At 39.7% G+C, this 13,311-nt stretch overlaps 1 protein-coding gene across 1 annotated transcript in view; it reads right to left on the reverse strand.

Annotated features, from left to right (window-relative positions):
• The window catches only part of LOC129262557 (dmX-like protein 1), a 77,142-nt gene that overhangs the window by 17,233 nt on the left and 46,598 nt on the right, over positions 1 to 13,311 (reverse strand). The window contains exons 16-27 of the mRNA XM_054900683.2: positions 11,017 to 13,215; positions 10,723 to 10,788; positions 10,218 to 10,306; positions 9,298 to 9,486; positions 9,033 to 9,130; positions 7,740 to 8,010; positions 4,716 to 6,405; positions 4,018 to 4,161; positions 3,184 to 3,417; positions 2,190 to 2,371; positions 1,151 to 1,430; positions 304 to 508 (exon numbers count right to left, since the gene is read on the reverse strand). Of these exons, the coding sequence (XP_054756658.2) occupies positions 304 to 508; positions 1,151 to 1,430; positions 2,190 to 2,371; positions 3,184 to 3,417; positions 4,018 to 4,161; positions 4,716 to 6,405; positions 7,740 to 8,010; positions 9,033 to 9,130; positions 9,298 to 9,486; positions 10,218 to 10,306; positions 10,723 to 10,788; positions 11,017 to 13,215 (5,647 nt within the window). The remainder of the gene's footprint in view (positions 1 to 303; positions 509 to 1,150; positions 1,431 to 2,189; positions 2,372 to 3,183; positions 3,418 to 4,017; positions 4,162 to 4,715; positions 6,406 to 7,739; positions 8,011 to 9,032; positions 9,131 to 9,297; positions 9,487 to 10,217; positions 10,307 to 10,722; positions 10,789 to 11,016; positions 13,216 to 13,311) is intronic.

The following is a 13,311-nucleotide window of genomic DNA, read 5'->3' on the forward strand; positions in this document are numbered from 1 at the left end:
AGAACCGCTACACCACGGCGCTTCCAACATGTGATTATCTGTGTCAGGGATTTTTAGCATAGTTATTCAGTGAGCTAATTTTTTATTATTTCACGTTTGACTTGCTGAGATTATCGCAGGAGTCACTTTCAGGTAATCCACCTGAATTGGTGTATTTACAGAATCTAACGGTGAGCTACATGTAAGAACTTGAATACTACTCTCAACACTTCTCCCCATTTTATTCTCAACCCCAAATCCCTACATTATCAAAAAAATGAAGACATGAATTATTGTTGCAGGAGCACAAGATGGGTAACCCACCTGAAAGGAGTGTTTGCAGGATCTAGCAGCCCTTTGTATCTGAGTATGGCCGGTCCACTCAGGCCAGTCATGCTGCTACCGCTGGTCTCTGAGATAAAATCAGGAGGCGGTCTGGCAAACAAGTCTAGCTTGCGCACACTGGCCTGCTGCCATTGCTCCATGAGCTTGAGAACAGAATGCAAGATGGCCGATGCCACAGGAAGCTCTGAATAAGGAGGATAAAGATAAAAAACAAAATGCCATACAATTAAAATATGTCTATCAGGCCATCTGAGAGGCATTTCATTATCATTTGTTGTCTGACAAGTTGAGAGATCACGGCCCCATGGCATAAAAGTAACTTTTGCCATCCGATACTATTCAGCAAATCAGAATCAAATATTTCAAGGAAGTTACCATTGGATGGCAAAGTTGCTATAATAGTAACTTTTATGCAACGGGGGACTGAGAAGATTCCTTGGTTTGAATTGGCTGAGAAAGCTATGTGTCCAACTGTTACTATTGTAATGGTCATATAATGACAACCTATCAGTGCTGATTGACTTTCAGGAAACAATCCCTTTTTTCAACTTTCAGAAAAAGGGATTGTTTCCTGAAAGTCATCGGCAATCCAAGGATTCAGCTATATTTATCAGAGTCAACTATTAAATCTGTGCATGCATTTACATGAAATAATGCATTATTTGAAAATACCTTTACTTCACAGCTCTGATCTTGTTGGATGTCTTTTCATTTCCATTTCACAAAAAAAACTTGATTGAAAATCTGATGATTAGCATCAATGTGATAATTGTAAAATAAATAACTGACTTTGGCAAACTAAGATTAGATTTGAATATATATATACCTGCTAATTCAATACCAGCAATTGGAAGGAATGATTGAATTTTACTGATGACTAGCTTAATCACAGCATAACGCATCAGGCACCAGCTGTAAGAATTTGCATCAGAATGTTCTGTTTCTCCTGGCAAAGGAACGTTTCTTTTCCTTCGGGATGCACGAGATGAGAATGGACCGGTGTCATCATAATCATCATCCATGTAGGCATCAAGGTCTTCATCATCCGAACTGTCGCTGGCGTTGGAGTCGTAATCAGTTCCTGCCTGGCTGGGTGGAATGTAAGGCTGAACAAAATGGGTAGATGAGAAAAAGAAAGTCATTTACTAACATAGTAGACTACAATTTCATTGTTTATTAACATGAAGGCAATTGGCGTTGAACTCAGAAAACTCTCATGATACAGTCACATCGGTGAAAATGACAACAAAAAGCTATGATGTTATTAGCAATGACATGAATCGATCAGTTTGATATTACTGTAGCATTGATACCAAGATGTGGGCCCTGTTACTTAAAGCTTAGTGATTGATTATGAGGCTGATTTCTACGACTGATTGCATTGATTATTGTATATGATCAATCGTAGAAATCAACCTCATGATCAATAGTTCTGCTTTGTGTTACAGTACTCTGTACTTTTTTCAAACTAAAATAGACAAAGAAGAGCAAGAAATACAAAGGGGAATAGAAGAGAAAGGGAAAGTGTGGGGATGAAGAAATAATGAAAAACAATAATTCATAGAAGTATAATTCCATAAAATAATAATATATTTGGCACATCTGACCCGCAGTTCCCCATTCTTACTTTACCTAATGACCGGCTCAAGTTAGAATCATTTGAGTGCATTATAATATACCAAAACAGCTAGAAATCAAATACACATAAAGGGTGGTCAGAAATTCATATTTTGTGGAATTGTCCTGAAGAAAGAAGAGAAGATTAAGATGAATGAGAAAAAGTAAGAGGAAGATATAGATGAGGAAAAAGAGAAACAAGAGGGAGAGAAGATGGAAGAATCAGAAGAAAACTGAAAAAGGCCAACCTTCACTAGAAAATAGTCCCTCAGACTTGTTTCAGGAGGTACGAAGAGTTCCCTTAGGACTGGTTTGTCATCAGTAGCTGCAGCTGATTTACCTCCTCTGCTGGCTTTTCCCATCAGTCTTAGGGCTAGTCTATCCCTTTGCTTGGCCAGGGCCTCGTCACCACTTGATGAGCTGTGTGATGCTACAGGATAGCAAGACCAGAACAAATCGTGAATTTCTACAATATGTGCATGAATGGAGACATTCAAACTGAACTCAATGAACTGTTTATATTTGTGGATGTGACCTTCTTTAACAAAATAACCCAAAACTAAAATATTGTTTGTCATATTCCTCAACACAGCTTTGAATAACTAGCAAATTGGGTTGATTATTAGGCTTTCAAACTTCACAGAATGAAAGGTTTTTACATGTTCAAAAGATTTTGGTAAATTTCATCTTCATCCAATAATCACTTCAGCAGAACAGTTGATAGGATGTTGATCTGTTTTTAATTGTGCTGCAGACATCCAAAACTGGTCTAAATGCTTGAGTTAGTCAACTGAGACATGTTTTCTCCCATATACTTGAAACCTATCTGTCTGACTTCCATACATTTCTAGTTCCATATTAAAGAGATTTCTTCATCAAGATATAGAGAGACATCTACTGTTATTCAGATACAAGAAAAGTCAAATTTTGTATTCATTGGTCATTTCACAGTGAAAGTCACAACATAGGTTTGCATGATGAATTAAATAAAAATGACTGTCTTCTTGAAAGGATAAACGACAGTATACCTCAAAATATCAACAAATATTAGAGAGTAGAAATTTCTTCATTCAAAACAACAAAGATTACAAGTTAACATTACAGGGAGCAATAAGGATCAAGATCATGTGATATTGACTATTGATAATAAGAGATAATAAACATATGATATCAAAGTATAAACTTAATTTGAAAAAAATGCATGAGCTTATAACCAAGATGAAAAAAAAGAAGGATGCCTACCTAGGAGTTTAGCTTGGGCGACCACCTTAGCCCCGCCCCCAAAAACGGAAGCCCATGTCTTTCCGTTGAGATCATGAGCAACCAGCCTGAAGAGCTCATTTGCATTGTTGTTGGAGAGTGCATGGAGAAGAAGGCTCATGTAGACAGCAATAAGACCCTCACAGAGTTGGATGTTCGGGCTAGGTATGTCATCATCTCTCTCACTGGCAAGAAGTGCTTGGTAAGTTGCTACGCCTAATGAGGGAAGTGAAACAAAATTTTTAAAACATAACAGGATATGATTTTTTTCTGCTGTAGAGGGTAACATCTCTGACACAAACCTATAGTGTATGGTGTAATTGCCCTTCTGGCATAAGACCGATGATGCACATAATTTACATGATATGACAAGCATGAAATTGCTATTTTTAACAGTTCTTCTGTAAAAAAAAAAGAACGATACTGCATGGAAAAACAAAATCAAGACAATTTTGTTTTCTTTGTATACTAAACCCAACATCAATTTTGCTGGAAATACAGTTCACATCTAATAATACTTTATTCCAGACAGAACAAAATATAGTCTGCGGATCAGAACCCACATAATGCATAGAAAATACCAATCAACAAAATATGGGTGCATTTTTTTTTCAAATGACAAAAAAAATGGTTTTAAGCTTTTAAGTACATTCTGATCAATGCCCAACAATAATCAAAATCGAACTACATGTATATGATTAATTCAGTTCAAAAGTCAGATGGTTTTTGTATCCAACTATCAGACTTTCTAATAACTTTGTTTATAGCTACTTTGAGGAAAGGGGTGGGAACTTTCACTCATTGTCAGTCTTATACCTGGCCATTTTCCTGGAGGTGAAGTGATACTTAGATTATTTTGCTCCTGACTCTGATGTCGACTACGTTTCCTACCAACGCTGACCAGGTGACCAACTCTGAACATCACATGACTCCTACTACCAGGGGTGTATGCATCCATTCCTGTTTTTAAGCAATGAGGGGTATTAAGAGCTGTATGTAGTTTTGATGTTGATTAGCATAACATATCTGAAGTATACTTTTCCTCAAAATTAGTACATCTACTCCATATTAAATACATGAAGCTTGATACACTTAACTGAAATTTGATGTAAAAAAACATTCAAATGTAGCTCCAAAGAATGTAAAAATGAGATTAGACTCATTAGGAAAAAATATCTACTTATTATGATAATAATAAGAATTTATATAGAATTTGGTAATACAATTTCTTATATAAAAAAAAATCAAATAATGATCTATGGTACAACAATAGATTCATTAGGCAGATCCATTCTATAAAAACTAAAAGATATAAATGTAAAGCAAAAATTGAGCATAAAACATTTTTTCCATTGTATACAAGCCGACATGCATATTGATGGTAAGTGTACTTATTTGCTTGTTTAATTTAAGTCTTTAAGGTTCAAATTGACTTGTACATGTATTTTGAGTTGGACTTGGCCTATGATAATGTTCACTGTGGAAGATCTATAAAGTAATATAGTTTTTCTCACCTGTGACCTTTGATTTTCCAATGGATGCACTAAATGAATCACTGTCACACAGACTCTGATAGATGCAGGCAGAGAGAGCTGCACTGAGTGCATGTACTACCGATATGATAGGGGAGTGATGGTTGGGCGAGGGTGGAGCTGTAAAGTCCAAGATAGTTCGAAGGACACTATGGATATGAAGTCTAAGGTAAAGAATGGGATCGGTCACAACCGTTTTGCAGTTTGCGATGCTAGCAGACATCAGAGGGAGTGTTGTTGGAATAGGCAAGGGAGATGACAGCTGCTGGACAATGCGCTCCTGCTGGAGCTCCTGGACGAGGAGAACTAATTCCATGGCAACGGATGCCAGCCCACCTCCATTGGCACCATACAACATGGTGTAACTGACAAGTGTCCGCAAGAGGTGATGATTGTCACGCAGCCATCGTTTCCGCCGGACGGCCCTCTGCCTCTTTTCTTCCAGATCTAACCGCTTTGCCTGCAGCTGTTCATAGAGGGTTCCTTGACCACCATCTGTCTCACCACCGTCCTGCTCATCCATATCATCATCTTCAACAATGTTCTTGGTTGTGACAGGACTGCCATAATTACACAGTTGCTGTAGCGTCTCTACCTGCTGCTCTAACCAGATGTAGAGCTGGTAGCGAAGCTGACCACCATCTACCTCAAAGCCAGTGGCAAGTGTCCTTAGCTCCTCCATCATGATCTTCAGACAGCAGATGAACTTGAGCTGCTGAGCTATGATGTCAATTCCACTTTCATTATCATCACTGACCACTGAACTCTCATTCTTACTACTTGTACTATCATCGGTACCATTCATTAGAGTGCCATTGTTAGTATCATCAGAGGAACTTGATTTCTTCTGCTCCAGTTTTTTGTCCTTCTCATCTCCTTCATCATCATCGTCATCTCCACCCCAATCGAGAGTGAGATCTTCCTCTTCTAACCTACCCCCTACTGGTGCACCCCAGTCCATTTCTAACCCTGAATCACTCTTATGTCCATTGGTCAATTGACTACTGACCGGTGCACCCCAGTCCATACCCATCCCACTGTCCTTTGAGGAGGAACCGGTATAGCTGGCACTTGAGAACCCTGTATCGATGGTTCCTGTTGATATCATGTTGCTACTTGGAAGGCTATCTACACTCTTGCTCTCAACCATCTTATTATCGTCTTCTTTTGTTTTAGTCCTGACTTTAGGGATCTTTGCTAAGACATCTAATGCTAACAGAGGACACCCTGCGGAAAGGTGAGCATGAGCTGTGGTGAAGAACAATGTCCTCTCCTCTGGAGTGATCTCATCCTTGACCAGTTGGTCACCTCCTGCAGTCTTTCCAAACCCACCAACGCTTGCACCAGAAATCAACAACCCTGCTCCTTGGCTTCCTTTGCTAGCATCTGCTAGCTGCCGGCGCAACAGGAGAGGATGTGTCCTCAGATAGTTGTAGAAATTGAAGACATCTGGATTGGCCCTCTCTCCTTTATGATCTTCATGATCCTCTGTAGCTTGACCATTGGGTAGGTTGTTCTTAGGACCATTCTTCTCCTGAGTGGAAGACTGCAACAAGGTCTTCAAAGAGGCAGGATAGTCCTTGAGCATCCAGAAGGCTATGCTCCTCAAGAAAGGATCAGGATGAGGTTGATTTTGGACCAGCTTTTCACCCTTCTCATCTTGAGCAAGTATCTATTAGGAAAAAAAATACAAGTGAGTGTATTTACGGAACCTTCTCAAAAACTACAATTAGGTCATACAAAGACAGGCTTACATTGAAAATTGATCATACAAAGAAAATTACATGTGAGATTAATAACAGGAAATTAAATTGCTGAATAAATGTACATACAAAAATAAATGGAAATCCGAAACATACATCATTGAATCAGATACATTAGTATGAATTTGAATAGGCATATTACATTATGAGTAGCAACTCTATAGTCCGGCAGCCCAGGAGGTTTATTCAACCGAAAGCCGGACAAGCAAATGACCCCATAGCTGGATGGCATGGACCCTGAAGTTTACAAAAATGCATTGCTGCCGGGTTCTATCCGTGGTCTTCCCTCCGAAATGACGTAATATATGACGTCACTACAAAATGGCCCTATTTCACCATTTTTTTGACATTCTACACATAGCATGAAGTCAAGGGGAAATATCTCAGCCAAACCATGCTTGTTTTGTATGAAACTTTCAAAATATATTGTTCAAATAGTGCACAAGAAATATGCAAAATTTCACGAACAGAAACTATTGTTTACATATGCAAATTACGTAATAAAATTTGCATATCATTAGTTTGGGAGATTTCTTGCTTCAAAAATTGTCGAAAATCGATTCAGAAATTTATTTTCTTTATTAGTGTACTTTATTTGATATATTTCCTCTCAAGCATAATATCATTCTCTTCATCTATATCTCTACTTTTAGAAAATATATGCCAGTAATTGGAAATGACATTATAGACTGTGATTTCAGCCCCCTTTTCAATATGATGCGCACATAGAAATCGTGCGTTTTGGGCCTATTTTCACCATATAGCTGAGGTGTGCGAACAATATGCCTACTGTATTGATGTTTCCTGCATTTTGCATGATATTAAATCTTCCAAACAACATATTTTCATCTTCATTATGTCTCTGCTGATAAATAAATTATTTCAGCAAAGATTGATTGCCCACTGGGCAGTCTATAGGCTTCGTTTTCAGCCTAGTTTTCAACAATGAACCTATACCATGTATGACTGCGTTATATAGACGAGTCGGCAATGGGAGTTCCTTTGCACCATCATACTATGCATTTTTGTAAACTTCAGGGTCCATGCCATCCAGCTATGGGGTCATTTGCTTGTCCGGCTTTCGGTTGAATAAACCTCCTGGGCTGCCGGACTACTAGGTAGTGCTAAGGAATATTTGGACATCACTGATCAAGTATAATATGAAAGTACAAGAAATAAAACGGAAAAAGACTGGACCAGGTCCCCCAAAAGGAAAACAAATTTTTGTCATAAACAACTTTACTTTGTATCTGAGTATCTCCTTCTGCTTGGCTGGCATCTCTTCATCCTCATATAGCCTGGTAACCACCATGGCCAACTGCACATCCTCAAGGTTGTTCATACAGACCTCTACAGCATCCTTGAGGGACCCGGCAAGGAGGAAGAAGGCCGCTGCATGCTCAAAACGCTGTCGACCAAGCAGGGCAAAGGCATTCTTCAGGGCTGCCTTGCGCCAGCGATCAGTGTTGAAGTCATTTCGGAAGAACGTTGTCATACGTTGATCTTTGATGGACCTAAAGAATGGGAAAACAATAATTTAAAGTTTAAACTACTAGTATTACAGACAGCGATCATTGGCACACCTGTAAAAGGAGAAAATGTCATAAATATATTTCATATTAAAAGTTAAAGATGTTTCTTATAAAAAAATCTTTAGAAATTAAAAGAATTTAGAAACGATAAAACATCACTCTGTACATCTATGTCCCAAAGTATTTTGCGATGGGTAATCATGGAACTGCATCAAATCCTATTTCATAATCCAAGTAAGTAGTTGTATAATGTCCTTAGCTGAGATACTGGTCATTCTGTATCTATTCCATTCACTAATCCCAAGCAAGTTGAATATGGCTGCAGTTAGACCAATTAACACCTCTCCTAATCCTATTCTCTTATCCCAAGAAAGTGAGTGAATATTGCCACAGTTAGACCAATTAACACCTCTCCTAATCCTATTCACTAATCCCAAGCAAGTGAGAGACTAAGGCCTCAGTTTGACCAATTAACAGCTCTCCTAATCCTATTCACTAATCCCAAGAAAGAGAGTGAATATGGCCACAGTTGAACCTATTAACACCTCTCTTTAACCTATTCATTAATCCCAAGCAAGTGAGTTAATATGGCCACAGTTGGACCATTCTATGCCTCTCCTAATCACATATACTAATCCCAGTGTGTGGATGAAAGAGATCAGGATCCGTCTGATTAAAAACGGTCATAATCTCATTCAATTATCCCATGCAAGTGTGTGAATGTGCCTGAGCTGGGTACATTAAGCAACCTCCTAATTCAAAAATCATAACACCAAGTAAAAAATAGTTGCTGATTGAAACACCTCTGCTTAGCAGACTTTTCAATCAAACACTAGTCAGATAATTTGTTGGTAAAATTCAGTCCAATACTTCACAATAAGCAAGTTAGACAAGAGATTGAATCACTCAATCTTCTGAATTTCCAATTGAAGAGCAGTGATAATATGGAGCACTTTTCCTTTGCTCAATGTATTTGAGTTACGAACAGGGACTTCATTGCTCACCTGAATAATCCCCAGAGAACATTCTTCTTCTTCATGGCTAAGTAGAAGAGCGCTGAATCCAATGGATTCTTCTCTGCCTGAAACTGTGACTTGGCAACCTGTATGATGATAATATGATGAGTTAAATTGCATTTCAAAAGCCTAACACTGTGTTTATAGCCATTTAATGTAGCAGTGACATGCCCATTAGGTTAAAAGGGAATCCAACCTTTGAAACAAACTGAATGGAAAAAGTTTGAAAGAAATTTGATATGGGCAGTCATACCTTTTCTATGCATCTTCTGAGCGTGGTGTTGTTTCTGACCCACCAGCCTACGCCCACTGATCGAAGCTCCGTCCATGTAGGTTTACCCTTCTGAATACCTGGGATGAGGGACAGGAGTTCTTCTTCTGCCTCTGAGTGAAATGCCCATGCAAAGTGACAGCTCCCAATACCCTGGTGTTTCAGTTGTACCTAGAAATTTAAGATATAAAATAATAATTTACATTGGTTATCAAGTTATCCTCATGTACACCAGCAAATAAAGGTCATGAGGATTAGTGGATAACAGGACTTTGAACCACTAGGTCCATGGTTCAAATATCACCGCAATACCCCTGTTATAAGTGTTTTTCTACCGTAGGTTCTCTTCACCCAGGTATAGAAGAAAAATGTATCTTATGAAGATTTCTATAAAGAAGAAGAGTGTAGTGGTTTGATGGTAAACCATGTATTCGTTTGTGCGCATATGGAAGAGCCGTGGTGTAGTGGTTCTGACTCTCGCCTTGTAAACAGAGGGTTGTGTGTTCGAATCCCACTGCGGTCTAGCATCCTTTGGCAAGGGATTAATCCACACTTTGCCATTCTCGACCCAGGCGCTAAATGGGTACCCGGTAGGGTGCGAAAGATTTTGTATGTTTGATTTAGCCAGCGCCATAATGAGGCTGCGATGAATGCAAGGAATGCCCCCCAGGGAGTGGAAATTGTGCACTTTTCGTGCGGGATTGAAATGAATCCATGACCGGGGTAATAATATGCTGTAACGCGCTTTGAGCCATTCTGGGTAAAGCGCTTTATAAAAATTGGCTATTATTATTATTATTATATGTACTAGATTACCAGATTAGTAACTGGCAAGAAGAAATTCAATGTAGGCTCAAGTGCCTAATCGGGGTAGACATGTGTGTCTGTATAAATCAACTCACCTGTTGATGTCTTGGGAGAGATTTGGTGAGACAGATGTGGAACCTCATTGCAAGCAAGAATCTAAGTCCACATTCATCTAGAGTTTCACCTACAGAGAGTCAGACAAAAACATTTTTGTTTGTATATTCATCTCGTCAAGTGCATTCATCCTTCTTTTCGCATTATCCATCACATTCACAAGCTGTTATCACAACAAATTTGGCTAAGCTTTCATGAAATGGCCATGAGAATCAATCTTGTCTTTGTAGAATCAGGATATTATTAAAATTCAAACCCTCACAAACATTTCAGTGTACTTACTTTTACGATGCATTTTTGCCAACTTATGTGACAGCCAGGGTTTTCAATTCTTTGTTACTTTGAATAAGATGACCTAAATACATGTACATTGCATTACGATCAAAACAATGGTGATGATGATATTCATCATTTCCCATCAGAATTGTTAATAGTTGCAATTCATTGCAAACTTTAAAGTTAAGGAGTCCAGATTAAACAACTAACCTGCATGAGATGAATCTGAATCATCAACTGTTGCATAACCCGCTCCTTCTCTGGCTATCACAGTACCTGGAACATGAAAGGAAATAGAACAATGGGTTTGCTGAAAAAAATTGTACATGTGTAGCATACTGATTTACAAATGATACTTCAATATCTACTTATTGAACCATAAATATCTGTATAAAAATATATTTATTGGTGAAAAACTTGTACTATGATCATATTACAAATATTTGCAGCATGTACGCATGGATACACTGAGGTATCTGATAATTGTAAAGCTATTTTTCTCACCTGCACTTCCTCCACTATGTGGTGTAATCTCTGTCTTGGTAGAAGCAATAGTATCAGCAAGAGCTAGAAGATGCATCTGATCCAGAGAGGATAAACCTGGTAGATGCATATGAGTCAGATAGTTGGTAAGTAGCTGGGCTTGTCCTACAGTGAAGTATGTAGGGTCTTTGAGTTTACTGGCCAATGATGCTGCACCATCTTGAGGTGATCTAAGTTCACCTTCTGCATCAAGAGAAGATGGAAATGCCTCTAAGCTGGTCGAAAAGAGCTGGGTGTAGTCCTGAGCATCTACTGTAGTGATTTCATCTGGTGGACTAAGAATGCTGGTTGTTCGAGTTGCCCTATTGACAGCAGGAGCGGTTGTGACGGTGACAGGTGTGTCTGCTGATGTGAGACGGTAGAGTGGAAGAGGTGGTACTGATACAAGTTCTATGTAGTCTAGCTTGGGACCACTGTCATCAAGGACAGAGGATTCAACTGGACTGTGTGCCACTGAAAGTGTTCGCAAGCTACGTCGAAACTTTGCTTCCTCATCATCCTGGTCTCTGTCTTGTGTGACACTAGCCAGGAGGGACTGCTTGACTGCATCCTCTCCAGCGATGCAGTTAACCAGATGAACCAGGATGGCCTTGACTCTTCGAATCTTCCCACTGCTCATCAAACCCATGAGTTGTTTAGGATGGTACTGTGGAAGAACAGGACATGTGGAGTACGATATTTCAAAGAGTCCAAAGTCTTGCTTGATATCATCTTTGTCATCCTCCTGCTCTTGGATAGAAGACATCATTGCTGACTCTCGGAGGAGCTCAGACATGTCATTGTAAGATTTCTCTCTGTCTGTTCTTGACATAGGGATTGTCTGGAGATTAACAGACAAACTGGAATTTGTGCTCTTCTGAGAGACAAGTGTGTCTGTTGTGCTTGGAACTGGTCTTCTATACTTTCGTCTCCTGGATCTCCAATTTTCCTCTCTCCACTGACTATACACATGCATCTCATTCTGCAAGCCGACGACAAGAATTCCTGCTCTCACCCAAGAGAGCATCTTGGAATGTGGTGCAATTCCATCAACTGAACTCAAGTTGACTGTTCTAAGTGGTAGCCACCTTAAGCTGGTGGTTTCCCCCATGGTTGCCACTCGTTGGAGACCTGTTTGCTGTGTTATGATATCATCAGGTATGCCATTAGCTCCTGCTTCTACAAATTCTGTTGAAACAGGAGCAAAGACAACAACTTTGGACCCCATGCCAACAGTGAGAATATGAGTGCCATCCTCTTTGGATACCCAAGAGAGCTGTACTGGGAGTCCAGCATCATCATACTGTGACTGTTTGGCTTTGAGGATGCTGCGCTTGCGTTGCGTCAGGACAGCTGGTAGGTTCTCAGGAGATGGGGGACTGCCACAACTTGAGTTTGGAGATGGTGAGATGTGGAGGAAGTCATTCACCTTTGAGCTTCGCTTCATTGTCTTGTAGTTGATCACCTCTGATTCTGGAACTTCATCATCTTCCTGTCGCATCCAAGCTTTGAGGTCGAGCATCCCAAGGTCAATCGCTTCTTCAATCATCCATTCTGATCCTCCAGTAGACTCACACTCATATATAGCCAACTTCAACGGAATCAGGTCCGTATTGTGGTGTTCATGGTGTGGATTTGTCCTGAAAATGCAAGCAATGCGTCCATTGTAGGCAGAGCTCAGTGCAACTGGTAAACCTGCAACACCAAGAGAACTATCGGTCTCAACCTGTACAAGCAGCTTCCACTCCTCCCAACTATAATCAGCTCTTGTGAAATCATCTTCTTTGGACGGATCAATTTCCCCTGGCAAATCCTCACCGTGATCAAAACTGCTTTGGGAACCATCACCTGATGACATATTGCACGTCCAGAAGCGCAGTTTGCCATCTGAACAAGCTGTTGCAAAGAGGTAGGGTGCAACACAAGCTGGGTAAATGCTGGAGGAACTAAGATGACCTGCTGCTGGAGTCGCACTGACAACTTCAACCCCAACAGGAAGATCTAGCTTCTGACTGCACACCTTCCGGGAGAATGTTTTTATCTTGCTGGAAACTTGATTGGTACTCTTCTCAGAGTCATACTGATTGGATGCTTCTCCATCTGAGAAATCACTGGAAGAATCATCTGGAATATCATCATCTAGCTGGGATTCCTCATCAGACTCTAGGCCATCACATGGAACTGGAGGAAACAGAAATAATACACCAATGATTACGTGTACTTGCAAAATTTAAAAACATTTCGAGGACATATTCATCTCTTCATCGAAAGACAAAA

Source organism: Lytechinus pictus, chromosome 5, assembly GCF_037042905.1.
Source record: "Lytechinus pictus isolate F3 Inbred chromosome 5, Lp3.0, whole genome shotgun sequence".
Classification (NCBI taxonomy): Eukaryota; Metazoa; Echinodermata; class Echinoidea; order Temnopleuroida; family Toxopneustidae; genus Lytechinus; species Lytechinus pictus.